Consider the following 21442-nt stretch of genomic DNA (forward strand, 5'->3'; position numbering starts at 1 on the left):
CAATACAGCCACGTTGCTGATGGTTTACAAAATGTCATTTAAAGACCCCTTTTTTTTTTTTCCTTGTGGAAAACCATAAACAAGTCCTTTATTCTTGTAAACATGAATCATTTTATTTGGTTTAATTACAGTGTGCTTGGGAATTGCAGGTTTTACAAATTACATTTCTTTGTATTAATCGTCTTTAGGCTAATGATAATTGCTAAATGGAGGTAATAGTGCTGAAAAATACTAATTGACTAATAGCAATAGACTGGAAATGCCCAGTGTTCATTAAACTATCTGAGAGAATGAGGCACAAACAAATCAAAATGCAAAATAAACTAAAGTTAGCCAGTAGCTGCTGTGTGTGTGTGTGTGTGAGTGTGTGTGTGTGTACTTTTCTATTTTAACAGAAGGTGCAAGTTTTACTGTGTTGCTAGATATCTCCTTATGGCATTAAACTCTCAGGAAGTTGCTTTTCCACACATTTATTACTTTAATTCTATAGTTGGCAATGGGTATGTTTTACACATTTCACGCTTGAAGAGATGATGCCATAACCCTCTCAAATTGCTCCTGTTTGTGGCGTGTTGCCGCAGTAAAATAACACAGCCAGGTTTGGATGTAGTGTATTTCTATGTTTGGCAGACCCAGTCTCTGTAGCTTTTTGGATGGGATATATGTTTTATGTTGGCTAAGCTGCTGGGCCGGCTCACTGGCAACGTGCAACTTTAGTGGTAGCCTCTCTCTGTCTCTGTCTCTGTCTCTCTGTGTCTCTCTCTGTGTCTGTCTGTCTGTCTGTCTGTCTCTCTCTGTGTCTGTGTCTATGTCTGTCTGTCTGTCTCTCTCTCTCTCTCACATCAAGTCACAGACATTGAGTGTCTGTGGAAGTCTTGCTCTTATCCAGCAGTTGCATTTATAATTCACGGCTCTCAGATTTCACTGCTCTTCTGGAATTCCACTGTGTATTTTTACATAAGGTTGCATTGTAACCCTGGTTAATCGGTGGGCGTAGACATGTCGGTCACAACACTTTCACCTGGAGGGCTGTGTTCATCCATGCTCGCCTGAGGTTCATTCTTGCAAAGAGCAGATGAAAGAGCATGGGGCTCAGTGGAATTTGAAAGGAAAGGAGTGATAAAGTTGTTCTCTAACGTCATAAAACTTCCCAAAGTCGCCTATGATTGACCCTTTCTTTTAACCTGTCCTTTCTCTTTCCTTCAACTTATCTAGGTCCATTAGACTTCTTAATACTTGTGGGCCTAAAATTGAAAAAAAAAAAAATCCTTTGATGATTTTATTTTGGCTGAAAGTTTTGTCACTTCTAAGTCAGTCTCTGCCCTTGTCTTCTCCATTTTCTGTTCTTTGTAGGAGTTAATGTCTTCAGAACTCCTCTCCTGCAGCTCTCCTCTCATCCCTGTCAAACACAAGACAAAACTCTTACAGAGGGGTGGACTGCCCGGCCCCTTTAATATAGAGTTTTAAAAAGACATGTCTACTGGAGGGTGACAGCTCACAGTTGGGAATCACATTAGGTGGCCTCTCCATCACTGCGTTTGTGTCTGTGAGCAAGCGAGGTACAGTGGAGCTGCAGGGGTCTAGGGTTAATGAACGGCCGTGCTGCTGGCAAGAGACAAAATATTGTTGCATCACATTTCATGATTTAAAAAAAAAAATAGTGGGATGAAACATTTGGTATTAAATTACACATTTTATAACTGTGCTTTCCCTTTCTGCACAAGGGGATTGTGAACAATAGAGTTGTCATCATTTCAGGCTACCGTTGAGACATAATAATGTGATGATTTTAACAAATTCAAAATTCACAGTGCCTAAAGTATCAAACAGCAAATGAAGGCTCATGATAGCAAGCCAAATCATTAGTATCATAAATCAAGAAGCCTAATAATCAGAATGAACAAGCAGTGCTACTTGTATGACATACACTCACTGGGCATTTTATTAGGTACAACTGATTAATGCAAATATCTTATCAGTCAATAATAAATCAGTGCATTTATGCATGTAGACATGGTCAAGACAACCTGTTGAAGTATGACTTGAGCATCCAAATCGAGGAGAGAGGTGATTTAAGTGACTTTGAACGTTGCGTGGTGATCTGCTGGGATTTCCCACACAACCATCTCTAGAGATTACAGAGAATGGTCTGAAAAAGAGGGGGAAAAAAATATCCTGTGAACAGCAGTTCAAAAGTCCTTGTTGAGAGTGAGAATGGCTTCAGGCTGAGAGGAAGGCAACAGTAACTCAAATAACCCCTTGTTGCATCTAAAGCTGCAATTCACACAGGCTCATCAAAATTTAAGATATAAGATTGGAAAATTGTTGTCTGGTCTGATGAGTCTTGATTTATTATTTATTTATTTATTTTTTTTTCCTGCAACATTCGAATGATGGGGTCGGAATTGGTGTGAACAGTGGGAAAGCATGGACCCATATCAACAGTTCAGGCTGGTGGTGTAATGGTGTGGTGATATCTACATTGGTACACTGAGGATTGTTTAAATGCCACAGCTTACCTAATATTGCTGCTGACCACAGTGTACCCATCTTCTGATAGCTGCTTCCAGCAGGATGACACTCGATGTCACAAAGCTCAAATCATCTCAAACTGGTTTCTTAAACATGTCAGAGAGTTCACTGTACACAAATATGCACCACAGCCACCAGATCTCAATCCAATAGAGCACCTTTGGGATGTTGTGGAACAGGAGATTCCCAGTGTGGATGTGCAGCTGACAAATCTCCAGCAACTGTGATGCCATCATGAGACTATGGACCAAAATCTGAGGAATGTTTACAGCATCTTGATGAATTTATGCCATGAAGAGTTAAGACAGTTTTGAAGGCAAAATGGGATCCAACCCAGTATTAGCAAGGAGTAACTAATAATAAAGTGACCAGTGACAACAGTTTTACTACATGCTAAAAATACTTAAATTATATACTGAATATAGGTAGTTTGATGTTTGGACAATTTTTAATTTGTATCTGCAGGCTGTCACACACCTATTCTTTGTGAAATTGATCAATAAATCTGTAAATATCAACAGATACATTAATTCAAAACTAAGTTAAGCTGCCTCTAGTGGGTGTAGCCTAGTATTACACCTCCTGTTGTCATTTTATGTCAACTGTTTGAAAGACTTTTAAATTAATAGTCCCGCAGATGTTTTCTGCAGTTTAATAAATGATTTAGCATTGAAACATTAATATCCAGACTTTAAAACATAATTTTACTAATTTTTTTTTTATTTTAAAGGACCAAAAAAAAAAAAAAGGTGGAAGAAAAATGTTTGATCACAGTAGTAAATAAGTAATGTTTAATACTGCTGGTGTTTCATTTCTTACATAATTTCTTGAAAAGCTTACATTAATGGGCTATTATTTTAGTATCATGACATTTATCAGGCTTGGATTATACAGTTGCATGCTTTAGCTCATGTTTTGTCTCGTGCCTGGCATGCAGACATTGTAAGGATGTGTTTGTTTGTGGTTTCTCTGGCTTTGTGTGTGTGTGCGCACGCATGTATATGTGTGCCTCTATGTGCATCGTCCGTTTAGCCCTTCAGGCAGGGACCGTGTGTGTGTGTGTGTGTGTGTGTGTGTGTGTGTGTGTGTGTGTATGTGTGTGTTTGTGGATTAATGCAGTGCTCTCAGCCTCTTACTCCACTCCCAGCTCATCTGTCTGATTCAGGCTGACACACTGTGTTCTCTTCAGCAACATTACAGTCACAGACTGCTTAGGAAAAGGGGGTGGTGGGGGACATAGAGAAAAGGAAGGAGGGCGAATAGAAGCAATAAGAGAGAGATGGGGACAGTGAGATAGATAGAAAAGGGATGTGTAAAACCTAGATGAAAGAGAAATATGAGAAAGGGAGTCCACAAGGGCACTGGCAGAGAGAGAGGAAGAGGAAAAAAAAAACCAGAACAAGGACACTGTCAAAGAGAGGGGGAGAAGAGCGAGAGAAACCCAGAAAAGAAAGAGTGCACTTTTTTTTTTTTACATGAGTATGCTAGAGCAAAGGAAACGGAGGAGGGGTCAGATAAAAAGAAATGACAAAAATGGGTTGGAAGTGAAAATAAAAGTGATGCATGATAGGAGGAAGGCACAGGACAGAATCTGAACAGGGATTGCTCCGTTCTAAGCTAAATGTTGCCCCCCCATCCGCAAGTGGGAGTTGGCCAGGGGATTTAAGCATGGCCAGATGTAGGGAAGGATTGAGTCTGTTTTAAGAATCTTAAACATGTCTGAACTGTCTGGAGCAAAGAAAACAAACAAGATAGGAGTATTCATAAAGAGACACTGAGTCTCTGCTGCTGAACATACTCTACACATGTTTATGGATATAAACCCCTGAAATTCAAGGTCAGTTATCTGGCTGTTGTTCTGATTCTCCCTCTGACGAAACTGGCTGTAAGAGAGGCTGCAGTGAAACTGGATGTAGGCTGTGACTGATTTAGTCGTCACCCGCTGACAGGACACAACAGAAAAGTCAGAGTCTGCTAACCTAACCTCCGATGTGGGTTAGCACAGCGTGCTAATAAATGTTTTAACATTGGTGGTGTGTGTGTGTGTCTAAGTGCATGTGCGTGGGCGGGCAGATGAAAGAGACAAGCTCGCCCGAGAGACATCGATGAACAATGCTTTTTGTTAAGGCTTTTATATGCGTGCGCGCACACGCACACACACAATGCTTGAGTAAAGCATGCCTGTAAGCTACACACACTGTATGAATGCAAACATGCTGTAAAGTCACACATGCATGAGGGTAGAGTTACACACACACACACACACACACACACACACACACACACGCACACACACGCGCACACACACACACACACACACACACACACACACACACACACATGTCCCATTTAGATAAATCACCTTGGATTAGACCCACTTCCTAAAGCTCATTTTAAAGTCTGCCAGTGTTCTTTGCAGAATGCATAGAGGAGATAGAGAGGGAGAGAGACTCTGGCACTGTTGTCTTGACACTCTCTCAGCACCATTGGGGGTGGAGGGAGGGGAGAACGAAAGCGCAAACACTCCCTGAAGAATGGAAGAGTGGAAAGGAGGAGGGAAACACAAGAGCGAGGGATGAAAGGAAGGGACAGAGAACATGAGAGAGAGAGAGAGAGAGAGAGAGAGAGCGAGCATCTCATTGAGAGAAATGCAGGAATGCTTTTTGTCTGTTTTGCCCTGATGACAGTGCAGTGCATATGTTATTAGCAGGAGATAGATGCTTAGATATGAAGTGTGTTCAGAAGACTGCGATGTTACAGTTCGATCAGATAAACAAGAATTACACTGCTACCTCATTTATCTAAAGTAACCCGCCTGCTGAACTGACATAATGAGCCGAAAAGCAAGCAGAAATGAAGGAGTGATAATGGAGTGAGTGAGATGTGGACTCAACATGTGTATACAAGTATTTTGTGTTTCTTTTTTGGCTACACTGGCAATTGAAAACATTTTGTTCTCCTCAGTTGCATGCTTGAAAAGCTCTTTCAGGGGAAAAAGTTGCACATAAGTCTTGTCCAAAAAAAAAAAAAAACTACACGAGGCATTAAGATTTTGCTTTGTTTTACAAATGAAAAAAACTGGTTTCTGAAGAAAAGTAGAAGTTTACAGACAACTTTATAACTGAGTGCTCAATTCAGATAATACCAACAACTTGTTCCAGTCAGTTAATCCATTTCTGCTCAGTTCAGTTTAATTCCAGTAGAGGTCAGTTTTCGTATTACATCAATCGAATATCCGAGAAGCAAAGCTGCCTTTCCATTCACAAAAAACACTTTCATGGAATATTATTAAATTTACTCAGTCTGTACCAAAGTCTGTATGTATATAAAAGAATGGATGGAGCCACAGTTAAGCGAAATCCTGGCTCGAAGCCTCGGACTGAGCAATTTGGCTGTCGTCACCTTGGAGTTTTGACACCGGATGTAACGAGTGAAGATCTGACTGTTTTCTTCTTACACTTCTATACAATCAGACATGTTTGGCCATTAGAAAGAATGCAGATTTCAGGCACTCTGCACGCACTCTTAGACCGGCATGCATTCATTTGTACACATTATGTAGCTAAAATCAATCTCTTAATTCCAAGTTAGAAAATTACATATTATTATAGTATTTATAATTTGAACAAATTTTTTTGTTGTTGTTGTTTTTTTTGTTTTTTTTTTTTAAACCAAAACAAACCCAAAGCAGCGCAGTTTATTATCCAAACTATTCTTCTGAAAGTAAGTAAACAATAATTATGTATTATTGTTCGCATTACCTTGGGGGGTTGATGACAATTTCCCTTTTACCAACATGAACTTTATTTTTATTTATTTATTTTTTGCTAATGAATTGCACCTTTTCTTTCTTCTTTTTCTTTTTTTTTGTATACGTGTCATTTTATGAACACACAATAGCACATTTAGGTTCATGCTGTTATGGCCACCGATAACAATGTCTACATCACATAGTGCACTTTCATTAGCTGTCATTTGTCAAATGGGTTAATTTTAATCTAAGAGCACTGTGAATGCCTTTGTGGCTGTGTGCTGATGCCAATTTCAGTCTATTCTAAAAATAGGAAATCTACATAGATGATAGTAGATTAATCTCACTTTCCCAGCTCTCCGTTTGTCCTTCCAGTTCCCATCATCTTCAGATTGAAACTTCAGTGTGTATTATGAATAAACACACCACAGTGCACTCTGCTCTCTGGGTGGGCAGTGCTGGGTGTTCTTGGTAAGTGATGTCAGCCAGTTGGCTTAATGCCCTTCTGCCAGGCTTAACATGCCACACACATACACAAATACACATGCTCATCCAGCGCATGTGCCTTGCAGTGTGCCCCCCCCCCCCCCCCCCCCCCACACACACACACACACAAAGCCCACATAGACTATAGATCTTACACCGAGTGCTGAATGAGATTGCAGTGACACAACAGAGGGATTATATAAGGCAGAAGAGCGGGCATCAGTGGGTGTAATTGGAGGTTGGGGGAGCAAGCAGTTAAGAGGAGATGAACTTATTAAAAAAAAAGACTATAACAGACAAAACACAAAAACACATACTGTAGTACAGCAGTTTCAACTGTTCAGACAGAACTGTTATTAGTCATAGTACATCTGTTATTCCCACCTACTGTAGGGGACTGTGGTGCATCTGTTACTACTGGAGTGCACATACACAGTAATCCCACATTGTGATATAATTTCTCATATTTTGTTCTATGGACTATATTTGAACATATCTGTGAAGTGGTTATCTTTAGTATTATCAAAACAAAACATTAATAGTATTCTGTACTGTAAATGCCAGTTATTTTCATTTTAAATTAATCACAAGTTTTAACTGCTTCATTAGACCAGACTCCCATAGGGTGTTGTTTCTAGAGTTCTGTAGAAATGGCACAAAGAGTACAATAGTCACTTCACTACTGTCTGGCCTACTCCCACTGGACAACTGTTACATTTTAGTCTCCTCTTTTGTGCCTCTTCAAAGGAAACCCTGGCTGAGACAAGTTTTGGACCAGTTTAAAGAGCCTATTTATATTTGGAGCAAGTCACCGCTCTAAATCAGCGATGTTGTAAATGACACTAGCTTGTGGCTTGTGTCCCATTCAGCTCTTAGCTTCTTATCTTTTGGGGTTTCAAATTGTACCAATTTCTATATGGCAATCCTTGTTTTATTTTCTTTATACTGATGCAGGCTTGAATCCTAATAGACCATTGACCTCTTTTTATATGGTATACTTACTAAATAGTTACTTGCTACTTGGAAGAAGACTTGCAGAGTTTTTCTTTCCCTTGTATATTGTCCAAAAAGGCTTAAAGGTAATCCATGTGTTCATGTCTTTTCTAATACTGAGCAGCTGGGACGGGAAGAAACATTTGCAAGTACTGTCAAACAAAGCACTTAAAGTATCAAAAAAGCAAAAGTTGCACCTCTTCAAGTGGGCCAAGTCACTGTGTGGGGAAACTGTGTGTCACACTAGTTTAATGAACTGGAATTTGAGGGGTCAAATATACTTGTATACAGATCGCATAGCATGACTACACCCTGAGTCAGTCCTGAGAAACTGTCAGTCCTGTTTATCTCAGCAGGTATCACTGCTGTTAAGCAGTTTGGATGGTCAAAAGCCAAAGGTCAAAAGGTCAAAAGCACCATTTATTGCTGTACGTTTTGTAGCCAGCTAGTAGTCTTTGTATTTGAAGATTTTAACAAGTTTCAATTAAAATTAAGACATTTTAGGCTTTTTGGTTAATGTAAAGGGAACCAAAAGAACCCAAATTTAGGAAAAGATCATGACTTAGGTTAAAATAGACCCATGCATTTTGCTTGGTTGCTGGGGTGATGAGTGTCATCCCTGTAATATGCCCCCCAGCAACTTCACAGCCTTTCTTATAAAAATACTAGTTTTGCACCATGGACCAACATAGCTATTACACATCTTGCTGTTGGACTAGGCTCATGTTAGCTAAAAAAAAAATATTTGGTGAGGATGTCAGCAGTCACAGTTGCATTACAGGGTAGCAAAAAGAAATGGATACACTTCAGCCTGCAGCTTTTCTCAGTGTTTCTGATATTCATGTGGTTGTAACCCTAGTTAAAGCACCACCTGAGCCTAACCTGTGGTGAACACAGGTGACAGAAATCATTAATCTATCAGCAACAGCAAACAGACAAATAATGACACTTTGACAGTTTCTGTGTGGATGAAACAAAGATCCAAAAACAACTCCACATAAATGCATGTACATAAAGCCAAAACATGGTCAAAAAAAAAAAATCATTGTCCATAGTAAGAAAAAATGCTGAATGTGATATTCTGTATCATGCAATATAGTGATCAAATATACATATTAAAAAGCTATACATGTATAAAAGACAAAAACAATGCATTGGATGAGCCTACATAACTAAATTGTTTATCATAGGGCCTGTGGTAAAACATAAAGACCTCTTAATGAGCACAAGATATTTATGACAATTCCTCATTTAACCCTGGAAGATACATTAATGCTTAAAGAAATTTCCAGTTTGGGCTGTTCCATTGCAGCCACATGGCTTTGCTTCTGCCCAGTTTGATTTGTAACCTTTCCTGGTCTTTTCATATCTTTAAGTTTCTGCAGTTCACTTTAATTGCTATTGTTACAGTGGAAACTGCTAACTGTGGGTGATTTGATATCTCATCAGTTAGCTTGATTTTGAACTTTTAAGTGTGAGAGAGTTAATCAAGTTCTGAATTTTCCCTCTGATTAAAGGTTCATTTTTTTTTCTCTCTGTTTGCTGTAGCTGTATTTATTTTTTTCCACTTCACAGTAGGTCATTCGCCCATGGGTGCCCAAGCTTTTGCATACCATGCAACTGTACAGTCAGCTGCTTCTTTTTAGTCCAGAGTGGAGTGTCCTAGCAAAGGTCGGCTGCTGAAGTGATCTGGCAAGGTTGTATTCAAATACTAGGAGCTCCAATTGTAGCACTCTGCCATTTGTGTAATGGCAAAAACAGTGAGACACTAAATTAAAAAAATGTGAGCGAGGTGAGAAGGGGGGGGGGGCAGAGTAATGATAGGTAGTGAATCTGATGGCAGAGATGGAGAGAGAAGTAATAAGGAGAGACAGACAGGAATTGAGTCAAAAAGATGGGAAGGGCTGAGGAGAGGTGTAATGATGGAGAGATGAAGACAGAGGCTGGGGGAGAACAGAGATGTCATGTCTTATGTTGAGAGGGCTGGACGAAAGAGCAGACATCAACACACACAGAGCTACTCGCATATGTTTATGTTCACATACTTTCAGCTGTGTTTCTACTGGAGCAAAGTTTGTTTGCTTTTTTTTTTTTTTTTAACATGTGAAAAATCCCAGGATTGTGTCTGTTTCTGTGCACATGACTTATGGTTTTTTTTTTTTGTTTTTTTGGCCAGTTTGTGAGTGAAATGTAAAGAATAGAGAACTAAGTGCACTGTAGAGGTGAGCTCAACAGAGGGAGAGAAAGGAGAAAATGTAGATATAGCACTCAACAAGGACGAGAGAGAACAAATACACAAAGCAAGGGAGCCAAGTAGAAAATGGCAATAGAGCGAGAGAGCATGAAGCGGCGCGAGAACATAAAGGAGAGGGATGATTGATAGAAATTACTAAAAGGGGGAAAGGGAGGCTAAGAGAGTGTAAGGGACAGAAACAAAAATGATACAGCAGATGGATAAAACAAGGGGGGGGGGGGGGGGTAAAAGAGAGTAATGGGGGAGGGAAAGAAGGTCAGAAAATTGAAAGAAAGGATAATTGGCCAGAAAAAAACAGAAACGGCTTTAGTAGCTGAGAGTGAGAGAGGATGCACAGGAGGAAGAAGGTGACAAAGGAGAAGACAGGACAAGAGGGCGACAATAAGAGGAGCAGCACACAGAGAGGCGATTGCGCGCTCTCCTGCGTAAGGTTTGGTCACGGGGTGGGGCACAAAGATGATTGTTAAAGGTTAGGGTCATGCTTTAACTGCTAAATGCCTAGTGCATCATATTTGTTTTTAAGACTTTTACATCATTAAAAAAAAAACAAAACAAAAAAGAACAAAGCCTAAATAAATTGCGCAATATGTTTTTAAGCAATAAAACAAACAGATGTAGCAAATATAATACAAATTAAAACTCATATATTCAAATTAATATTGAATTCATTTCTTTTCAATTTGTCAGGAGGTTCAATAAACATTCAATTTCTTATACGTTAACTCAGGAACATCAGTCTGCTCAGTGGTGTCTTTTCCCCAAATGTAAAAACTATACAGTTTAATTCATGGACTTATTTCCATATAACTGAAAGTGGAAATGCTTCTTACTGTCTGGTGGATTATAGGCGGCCACTTGTTTCTAAACTAGACTACAAATACCGAGAGTTTCACCCGCGCACAGACAGAAGTTTAATAAGGGGGGGAAACTGACACACTCACTGAAGCGGCAAAATATGTCACTGCATGTCACTTCCTGAGGGAAAAACCAGTGAAACTTTACTGAGCTTCTTCAAAATCTACCTCCTTTTTTTTTATCTTTATTTTTATTTTCGTATATTTGTATGCAATGCTGTATATTGTATATACTGTAGTGAGGCAGAAAGTGCTTGCTTTACTTTTTAATCCAAAATTCTTATATATTTTTTTCATCTGCCGTGTATGTAATTTGAATTTGAGATGGATAGGTGAATCCACGGATAGAGACAGATAAAGGCAAAGATACAGAGTTCAGTAAAATGAGACAGGAAATAGAAAAATACACTGAAATGGAGAGTGAAAGAACATCTGACAGCTAGGAGGAAAAAAAAAAGAAAAAGAAGGGAATAAGTAGAGAGGAGCATGGGGAGAGAGAAAAGATGGACTGACAACCCCTTAAAAGATAGAGATTGGAGTGAGAGGGAGGGACTGAATGAGGCGGGGAATAAATGGAGAGAGAAGAGTGATCGAGTGAAAATGAGCAAGAGAATACAGAGAGGGGAGAGAGAGAGTGAACCGTGTGTCACTCTCATCAGTCAGAGCATTGCTCATCCACCGGCAGAGGATGCCTTTGTCACCGTGACGGATCCTCGCTGTCTGTATGCCGCTCGCCGCCAACACCATTACAGAACATTACTGATATACACACAGAAACGCACACAGAGGAGAGAGAGAGAGAGGCACATATTTAGGAAGGGAACACATGCAGTGGTGATGGCACAGGGCATTTAATAAGAACAGGCTCAGGTATTGTGCTGGTGTCAAACGTATAAAAGGAACAGAAAACCTGCTCGCTGAGACTGGAGCCTGACATGCGTTGTATAGATGTGTTGTGTTACTGACCTCTTTACAGCTTGTTTTAATGTGATATGTGCACATTATGCACAATAGGGGTACAGGTAAGAATCATGCTAATGAGTGTTAAATAATAAGTCATTTGGTCTACAAAATGCAGTGAAATGATGCATTCATGATTTGCTTGTTTTATTGGACCCACAGTTCATAACCAAAATAAATGCAGCCAAAAATGTTTAGTGTATAAAGTTAATAATGAAAATATTGCAAATGAATGACAGTCAGCTGATTGGATCATTAATCAGTTTGATCATTTAAGCTCTTAGCTGGATAATGGCATCTGATTGGAGGAATTTGCATTTAACTTCCTGTGTCCCACGGCAAGGGACGCAGTGATGCTTTGTGGGCTCTTATTTTTCTCTGTTAAGAAAGGGCTTATGTGTGGCATTGGCAAAAAGCAGGAAGGAGTAGGAAATTCAATTTTTTCTGGAGATTTTTTTTCCCCCTTCATGGCCACACTAGTTCTGTATGTACACCTCACCTGTGTGGTCACAATACCAGCTTTCAGATGTGGTTTGGCTAAGGTTGTAGCAGTCCAGCTACATTGTGTTTTTGTGCGCATTTACACCTTGCATTGCCATGAACTATCTCTCTGGATATTTTGCTTGTACAGTATTTTGACACATACAGAGCACAGTGGTAAGCTTTCACAGAGTCTTATTATTCGGATACAACGCATAGCTGTTTGTGTGCATGAAAACCAAGCAACATGCACACAAAACCGTGAGAGAGAACAACATGCAGTTAACACACACACACACACACACACACACATCACGTCATGCTCATTTGGCAACTGTGCACAGACACAAATGGTCAAACTGTGTAAAAAAAAAAAAAAAAAAAAAACCCTTGACGCATACACAAAACACACAAATGTTCACATAACACTGAGACAAAAATATCTTGCCTACACGTATACAGACACACACTTGCTGTACAACCCGCAGGCTCCTCATCTTTTCCATCTTTTCGTTCACTCGTTTCTTTCTGTCCTTAAAACCACAGTGACAAACAGCAGCATATGTGCCTGTGCTGAGCAACAGCTGTTCAATGGGAGATTTTGTGTAAGAATGAATGTTAATGTAGGCTGTGAATAAAATGCTAACAAAGCTCTGTGTGTGTGTCTGTGTTTGTCTCCACAGTACTATGAAATGTCCTACGGTCTCAACATTGAGATGCACAAACAGGTAAGAAACACTGAATGTAGTATGTTCTGATTTCTTCCCCTTGTTGGATTGTCGCTGCGTTTTTGGTTGTTATGCTTGTGTGCATTATGCGGATGGGTTTACACTGTATTTTCTTGTTCCTAAGTGACCTTCATATACAGTATGTGAACAAGTAGGACAATTATTGGCTTAATGTAATGTAATACTGGTTAATGCATGACACCACCATAAAAATAGCTTCAAAATGCACTTTGTAGTTGAATAAACTACAATGAGGATTTTTTTTGTGTGTAGGAGTGTGTTCACACATCCTGTTTAATTTGTTCCCATTTTTTTTTTTTTGTGCTCAAATTCTGGTTTATTTGTGTGCATGTAGATGGAGAGCCAGCACAACAGATTAGCCTTTCTCCCAAAAGCATTCGGTGAACTCTGCCTGCTACTTAGTACAGAGTTGTTAAAACACAAGCACCGTATGTTTCCTAGAGTAGTAAAGCAGACAACAAGCTACAGTTAAGTGTGTGTGAAGTGATTGACGCTACACTGACTGAAGATACTGGATATTTTTGTTTTATCCCAGTGCACTTTGTGAATTTGTCCTAGAGGGGCTACACATAGAGTTTAGCGGCACCCAACTGACCTACTATCAGTTTGATCTGCCAATCAATCTATTAATTAACCACCCAAATCAACCTTTTATCCATTTATCTTTTTCTCTTAATACTATGATTGCCCTTTAAAACTGTAAATGAAAGTAACGAGTAAATATATCTATCCTGATCCTATTGCAGGCCATGCAGATGGGTTATGTACAGTATATCTTAGTTGGGTTTTCATTTATAATGCATGTGATAGCACAAGAACATAAATACTGTTAGTTGACAAATGCACTAAGTAGCACAATGCAGCAACATGGTTAGAGAAAAGCCAACTGCTGGATTCAAAATGGCTACAATAGAAAGAGTGAAATATGCATCAATAAAGTTCAATAACTTAATTAAGAATTCAAAATTCGGTGGCTGTCTTGGAGTTTAATTTCAAAACCTCACATCTGCTTTGTCGCTTGAACGAGTAAATGAATAAAAAGTGGCCTTGAAAAAAATTTTCCCTCTATGCTTACTGACAGGCTCCATGGATGCAGTGATCCCGGTTTCCCCTTTCATTTATGAAGACTAATAATCGGCCACTAAAGTAGCAAGTTGTCTCAACAGTGTGCAATATGTGCTTATCAAAATTATAACCACTGAATGCCTGTGTGTGTGTGTGTGTGTGTGTGTGTGTGTGTGTGTGTGTGTGTGTGTGTGTGTGTGTGTGTGTGTGTGTGAGTGAGAGAGAGAGACTGTGTGTTTTAATGTTTTACTTGGTTATTATAAAGTAAAACAAAGAATCATTTGAGCACATGAAAGAAGAAGTAATTACTGCTGAGAGATACAGCTGACTGGTGCAAACGGTAACCTTAGCAATGAATGTATGTTATACAGAACTGGTGCTGACAGACTGAAGACAGGTGACACCAGATCAATAAGGTTTAGCCATTATCTGCAGCATGTGATCTGATTGGAGTGTAAAAATCATCCGCCAGATTCTCTTACAGCAGTGTAAAGAATACCAGGTAGAAAGCAGTAAAGGAAGGTCAGTGTAAATTGTGCAACATTTCCACTTGTCCTTGCTGAGACTGGGTGTTCCTGCATGAAGACATGTGTCTAATGAGCAGTGTGTGCTCTCAGGAGCCAGTGACTGCTTGAATTCCACCACTTGCTGCTAATTTGCTGTCTGTGTCATGTTACAGGAAAGAACAACAGTTAAACTGCATATAGAAATACATGCAGACAGTCAGATAAATGTTGAGGCAGGCAGACAGATGCTAAGACTGGAAAGCTGTTTCACTGTGTTGATGGACAGAATTATTATCCATTATTATCCCCCTTAAAGGCATTTCCTTTAAGGTGACTGCATGTGCCTCCCTCTCTCCCTATGTATATCTATCCATCTATCTGTTTCATGCTAACTCTCTCTGTCTCTCTGACGGACTTAGACACTGTCATGGAAGACAAGACAAGAGAGGTTTATTATTTTCACATTTCACAATGGGCTCTCAACCTGCTTGTTATAGACTTTCAGAAAGAAGCTCATTGTTTGAAATAATCTTTAAAACGCCTTTAAATGAAAGCCTCTGCACTTCAACCTCATAATCATCATGTCATTTAGCTATCAAGGCAATTATAGCACAAAGACATCAAACAATGGGTCCAAATGCTGAGTACTGTGTACATACGTGCTTCAGTTCCTCTACTGGGTGAAGTTTTACAGATTGAAAACACAAGTTTAAGAGCAATCAGGGCATATATATTGATTGAGCTGCATTAGCTGTAATAATTTAAGTCAAGATCTTTGTGTAAAGCATTCATCAAACACTGTATTACATTCTACTATTGCACCAGAACTTGTTCTAAATTTAGATTGTGAGCAAAAGGAGTGAAACACAATGTATCTTTTTCATTTCAAGGAAAGATGCTGTTGTGGATTGACTCTTAGTTACTATTATTTCTGAAAACTACGGTTATACTTGTTTACCTATTAACCATTTAATGTTTGAAGTAGGTGAGACTGCCCATATTTGCAACTGCAACACAGAAAGGAAGCTATCCATCACCTCACTGAGGTTTCATCAGATTGAGTCTTAGTTTCTTGTAGATTTGGTACATCTAGGGTCTGCATATCAGATACATACATAGAGTAATGATATTTCAGACAATATATAACACATTTGTGATGCACCTTCATGCTAATTTAAATCCAGCCCCCACATCTTCCTTAAAACTCATTATTCTGCCACATCTTGGTCTCATCTCATACATTACCTGTTTTTCCAAAGTACAAATTCTGCTTAGGAATCCCAGATGTGAACCAAACCCTTCAAACCCTTAACTGAACACTCAAAGTGCTTTTTTACTGCAGCCACATTCACACAGCACTTTATTCCATGCAATAATATAAAAGGCTAACTATCACGCAAACAGTCAAACTCCAATGGATGCACTGGGGGCAATTTGGGGTTAAATGTCTTGCCCAAGGACACTTTGATGTGCAGACTGAGAGAACTGGAGACTGAACCATCAACCCTCCAGTTCGTTGAAAGCCTAGAGCCACAGCTGCCCCAAAAGACATGCAAGAACATTTAACATATCCACAAGTGACCAGTTATTTCATACAGAAATAATTCAAAGTACAATGGATATATAGTCTAGATTAATAGAGAGAAACAACTGCATTTCATGCTAGAGTGAAATAGTAGTGTTACATCTAAATCCATTTGCTAATGTTCACTGTTTATAGTATTCTGCAATCATGTGTCAGCTTTTTGTTGGTCCAACTGGGGAATTTAACATTTAAATAAAACTTGAAAGAAATGACGCAAACCATCTTAATGCAGTTGTTGTTGCTTTCCTTGACATTTAGCACTATCCCTTTTTTAAATTTAGTTGGGTTAAACCATCAAACAAAATGCAGTGAAAGTTGCCTGTTAATCACAAAAAGGGAAACTATTACTCAGCAGGAAGGGATCAGCGATAAAGGGAGGCAGAGCGGGGGAGAGAGAGAGAGAGAGAGAAATGTGGCTGGCAGAACTGGACTGTTAGCTTTTGTCACCAAAAAGAAGAAATGGATTTGGTGCTGGCTGCACCTCTGAGAGATGAAGAGAGAGGAGGGGGAGGAACGGGAGGGTGAGGAGGAGGATGATAGGTGGGGAGGATGACAAAGACTAAAGGAGAGTGGAAAGAGAGATGGGAAGAAAAGATGGAATGACAGAAAGAGACCAAAGAGTTGGAGTGGGGCATATGAGGGTGAAAAAGAGTGAAAGTAATGAAGAAGAAGCAGTCTGGTGTCAGGAGCCAGCGAACAAGGCTACAAGAAGAACAAACATCCAGAATGTGAGAGCGAAGAAAGGTGGAAACAATTTATGATTTAGCAGCGGGAAGAAGAGGTGCATATGTGCAGAAAGAAAAAGAAGGGTGGTTAAAAGGGATGGGATAAAATGTAGGAGAATCAGTGTGAGAGAAATGTGAGGCAGATAGCAAGAGAGTACGCAGAGTATCACAAGTAGAAAAGGAAACAGAGGAGCCTAAATTGACAGAAATAGAATAAAAAGAAGACGGTGGAAAAGAGAGTGGTCTAGCATGAAAAATTAGGGAACTACTATAAAAATGACATCAAAAAGGGAATGGTAAAAAGAGAGTGTGTAAGAATTTTTGAGAGAAAAAGAAAGTGGACACAGTCATTGCACAGAACGAGAGGTTGTAGAGGATGTTACAAAGGGAGAAGGGCTATAAAAGTGAGTGGAATAGTTTGAAAAAGTAAGATCATTTATAAAATGGGGACTGAAGATATAAACGTGCAAGTGCACATAGAAAAAGAATGTCAGAGTATGGGAGATGGGGAAACTTAAAAAAAATGGCAGGGAGAGGTAATGTTGGAAAAAGTGTGAGAGCAGGGATGAGAAGGAAAATAGGAGATGGAGATTAATTGAACGGATGAAAGAGGAGAGGGTAAACAGGAAGGATGGAGTCTTAGAAGAGACAGATAAAGACCTCATAGAACAGATGAGGGGGGGGGGGCGACGGAGATGAAAATGAGAGCCAAGAAAAGAAAAAGCAATGGAGGGAAAAGGAAAGAAAGAAGGGGGAGAGAGCAGAAACAGGGAGACAGAGAGAAAGAGAGACATCAAGGGAGGGAAGCTTTGAGCTGCAGCACGAAATAATGAATCATGAATAGATTTAACAGTATCTGCTCTTATTTCCTCTCCACCCCCCCACACCCCCCTCCAGCTTCCTCTTAACATCCTGTCGAGATCACTGCTATTGCCTCTCTCTTTCTCTTTCTCTAGCACACGCTCTGTCATTATCTGTGGCAGGGCCATCTCATGTCCTGGCATTAATTGAGCTGTAACAGTCATCTCTTGCCTTCCTACCCTTCCTTTTGAGTCTCTTTTGATTCCTCCCCCTCCCCCATGTCTCTCTTCTGTTTCAATTTAATTTTCACATTTCTTTAAATTTCACTTCTTTCTTTCACTCTCTTCCCCCTCTTTCTTTTCCTCTGATAGCATCTACATACACACACACACTAGCTGTATCCTCGGGAGGCGCGAGGGAAGCTATATGGACTTTACACTGCTCTCTGTGGTTATTCTGTATTCACTGAAATTTCTGGGGCTTGGGTGGTTATAGCCTGTATATTCAGAGATTCTGTAATTCAGCCATAAACTGTGAGCTCAGAGTAGTTGGCAGAGGGAAGCGATGTTGGGCTGCATGTCTTGAGATGTATTTTGACTGCATTGAAACTGGCTTAATTCTACAAGGAGCGTAAGTTAGTGGAATGGAAGCTGTGTTAGACTTGTTTCCAACAGGAGCACAGTGCAGTCTGGGAAACTGTGAAAATGTGAAAGGCTGGAGGTTAATAAGAGAGCCAACACTGCTTTGCTGTAGCAAAAAGACAATCACCACAGTACTTAAGAGCACCGTAACATTCATAACTACGGTGAGCATTACATGAATTACTGCTACATATCAGATAAAATTCTTCACAGGTTGAAAGTTCAGTTTGGTAATGATGATGTGAATACAAATATTTACTAAAATAGTAAAAAGAACAATCTAGCCAGACCCAGTCTTAGTCGATCAAAGTTTCATTTGACTGGATCCTTAATTTGAACTGACCCAAATGGAAAAAGACCAATACTGGCAGTAGCATGATATTCCACCATTTCATAAGCATCAGACAAATGTCACGCAAAATTCATCTACCAGTCAACACAAGAGTTCATGTCAGAATGTCAATATGATAAAAGTGATGATATAACTGTAAACTGTTAATTCACATTTCTCCTGCTAAGGTGGGAAAGCCTAACTTATTATTATTGGTACATGCATCAAGTTTTGTGACACATACTCAAATTTAAAGAAATGTGAAAATTAAATTAAAGGTGTATATTTAGAGAAGTTCCTGTGATTGTGTGATGGTACACCATAATGACTTACTGGAACCAAGCCATCATTAATTTTACCTGTCTTTTCCCTACTGTGATGAGTCAAAATGTCTGCAAAGCTCCACCCAACTTCATTCTAATCAGCCAGTGAGTGAAAACATGTGCGGGTTCTTTCATTGTTGAAGAAGCTGTTATATAAAGTGGCACAAGATTAGGTGACGTAAGGCACATCAAACTATGATGCACTGTGTTCTGGTATGCTAAAGTGCATACAGTAGACAACATTTACTGTAAACCTGTGATTCTGACACAGCTGGTCAATGGTGCCTGGAGCACAGGAATGCCTTACCTTCTGAAAAGACTGCACCTTTTACACTGACAATTATAAACTGCTAATTGAAATTATTTTGGGGGTTGAAAATGGTAACACATTCATGTATTTTCCTCTGTTTTGTAGTACAGTGTTGATATTTGACACATACACATAAGTGGTGCATCCTCACTGTTTCAGTGTAATATGCGATTTCAGCAGTTGGCTCCATTGCTTCTTTGCTGGGGTAGTGTCCCCTTGAAGACCCAGGGGGTCTGCAGGGGCTGTGGCAGCATTTCAGTAACTGCCTGGGTAAGTGTTTCTCTATGGCTGGACTGGGATCTGACAGTGCATTGCAAAAAAAAAAAAACAACCTCAGGATGAATCCTGGAAGGCATCTTAGACTGCCTCTGTATCTTCACCTCCTTCCTAACGAAAATAAACTTCACACATTAGTGTCTAAATTATACCTGGAAAGGAAACAGGAGTGGATGAAGCACACATGGCCTCAGCTTATGTTGCATCATGTAGCTGCTCTCCTCCCTAACAGTCAGTCCACAATCTTATCACTGGAAACAGGAAAATCCTGCCTTTGACTCCAATTTGGGAGACTTGATCTCGTTAATTCATTATGATTATGCATGTACAATGATTGCTGCTTTTAGGTGTGTATAAATGTCTGCCTGATTTATTTAGAAATCAATATCCTAAGGAAGCAAATAGCAGCCTTTATGAGTCAAGCTTGCGTGGTTGGCTGATTGAAATACACGATTTTTACATAAGGATAAACATTGAGCCGTGACAACAATTTTAACCAGTTTGATGTTTGCTGGAAAAATTATTGACGTCGGGAAGCTGCAGTTGAAACTACATACTTGTTTGCATTTAAGCAGTCTGATAGAACACGATGCTACGAAACAAGGCTACTGGGCAGCAAGGGTAGTTAATTAGGGATTAAACAGCAGGAAATTGGAGGAGACTGTGAAGTTAAAAGCTGGGTCACAGCTGAATTTTTATAATGGTGCATACAATATGTTGCTTTCGTGGTAGAACGCATGCATTTACAAAATCAGAATAAGAAAAAGGCTAATCTTTTCTTTATTTTTCTTTCCAGTTACACTCAAAAATACAACACATTGTATCTTTATAGTACGACGTTTGTAGGCCTTTAATAACTGCTTTAAAAAGAAGTCTGCACCAAACTCATTAAATATCGAGGTTAGTCTAAGTACTGTTTCTAAGCACGCCAGAATGTCTCATTTATATTCAACTGAAAGTACAATTTCAAGTCTAAATGTTTTAACCTGTTTTGTCCTAGTATTCCTACTTCTTTTCTGCATTCCCCTGTGTGCCTCCATGTAGACTGCAACCATGTTATGAGCAAGTTCACCTTTCCTCCTTTTTTTTTTTTTTTTTTAAATGTAATCCAGGGGGAAAAAAAAACATCTGCACAATATACCTGTCGTGCGAGTGGCCCTGCTATGAAATTCCTTCAATGTTGGATATGTTTTAAATATCCCCTGTAATAATTTTACAGGCTAAGAGGCAGAAAAGGTGGCCAAGTGGTGAGGGAGCGCATCCCATTAGTGAAAGGTGTCAGCGTGTCCTTGAGCTGGAGTGAACCCCTGGCTGGTTACTAATTTTAAACCATTTAGGATAATAACAGCATGAGATAAAAGCTTTAAAATTAGTAGCTGGGAATTGGGAAAGCCAAACCTAAAACCTCAAATACTTATTAAATTATAAAAATTACAGAGAAAAGCGATGGCTAAGATGCTTCCATGAGCCATTGTCTAGTCATCTTTCAGAAGTTTGGTTCCTGAACTTCAGGATAAGAGTCATAAAAACTAGGCAGGAAGGAGAAGCGGCATTATTTCAGCACACATTTCAACTCAATAAAGAGCAATATGGGTAAGAGTGCCAGATTCCGCACTGACTTTACATAGTGTATCAGAATTCTTGTTAAAGAGACTGTGTGGTGCGCAGACCAGGCAGGATATTATAGGAGGCTGTGTTTGATAGTCAGGATGCTCAGCAGCCAGACTGTTTCCCCTGTGGACTCCTGAGGACAGATGAAGCAGCTGGCTGTCCTTCCTTCCTGTTCCCTCCTTTCATTTCACCACCACACATATGAGGCT

General features: G+C 39.6%; 1 protein-coding gene across 2 annotated transcripts in view; it reads left to right on the plus strand.

Moving 5' to 3' along the window:
• The window catches only part of tle2b (TLE family member 2, transcriptional corepressor b), a 77691-nt gene that overhangs the window by 19477 nt on the left and 36772 nt on the right, over positions 1-21442 (plus strand). For both annotated transcript variants that reach the window (XM_030728183.1, XM_030728184.1), the window contains exon 4: positions 12994-13038. In XM_030728183.1, coding sequence (XP_030584043.1) covers positions 12994-13038 — 45 coding nt within the window. The remainder of the gene's footprint in view (positions 1-12993; positions 13039-21442) is intronic.

Source organism: Archocentrus centrarchus, chromosome 4 (genome assembly GCF_007364275.1).
Source record: "Archocentrus centrarchus isolate MPI-CPG fArcCen1 chromosome 4, fArcCen1, whole genome shotgun sequence".
NCBI classification, from domain to species: domain Eukaryota; kingdom Metazoa; phylum Chordata; class Actinopteri; order Cichliformes; family Cichlidae; genus Archocentrus; species Archocentrus centrarchus.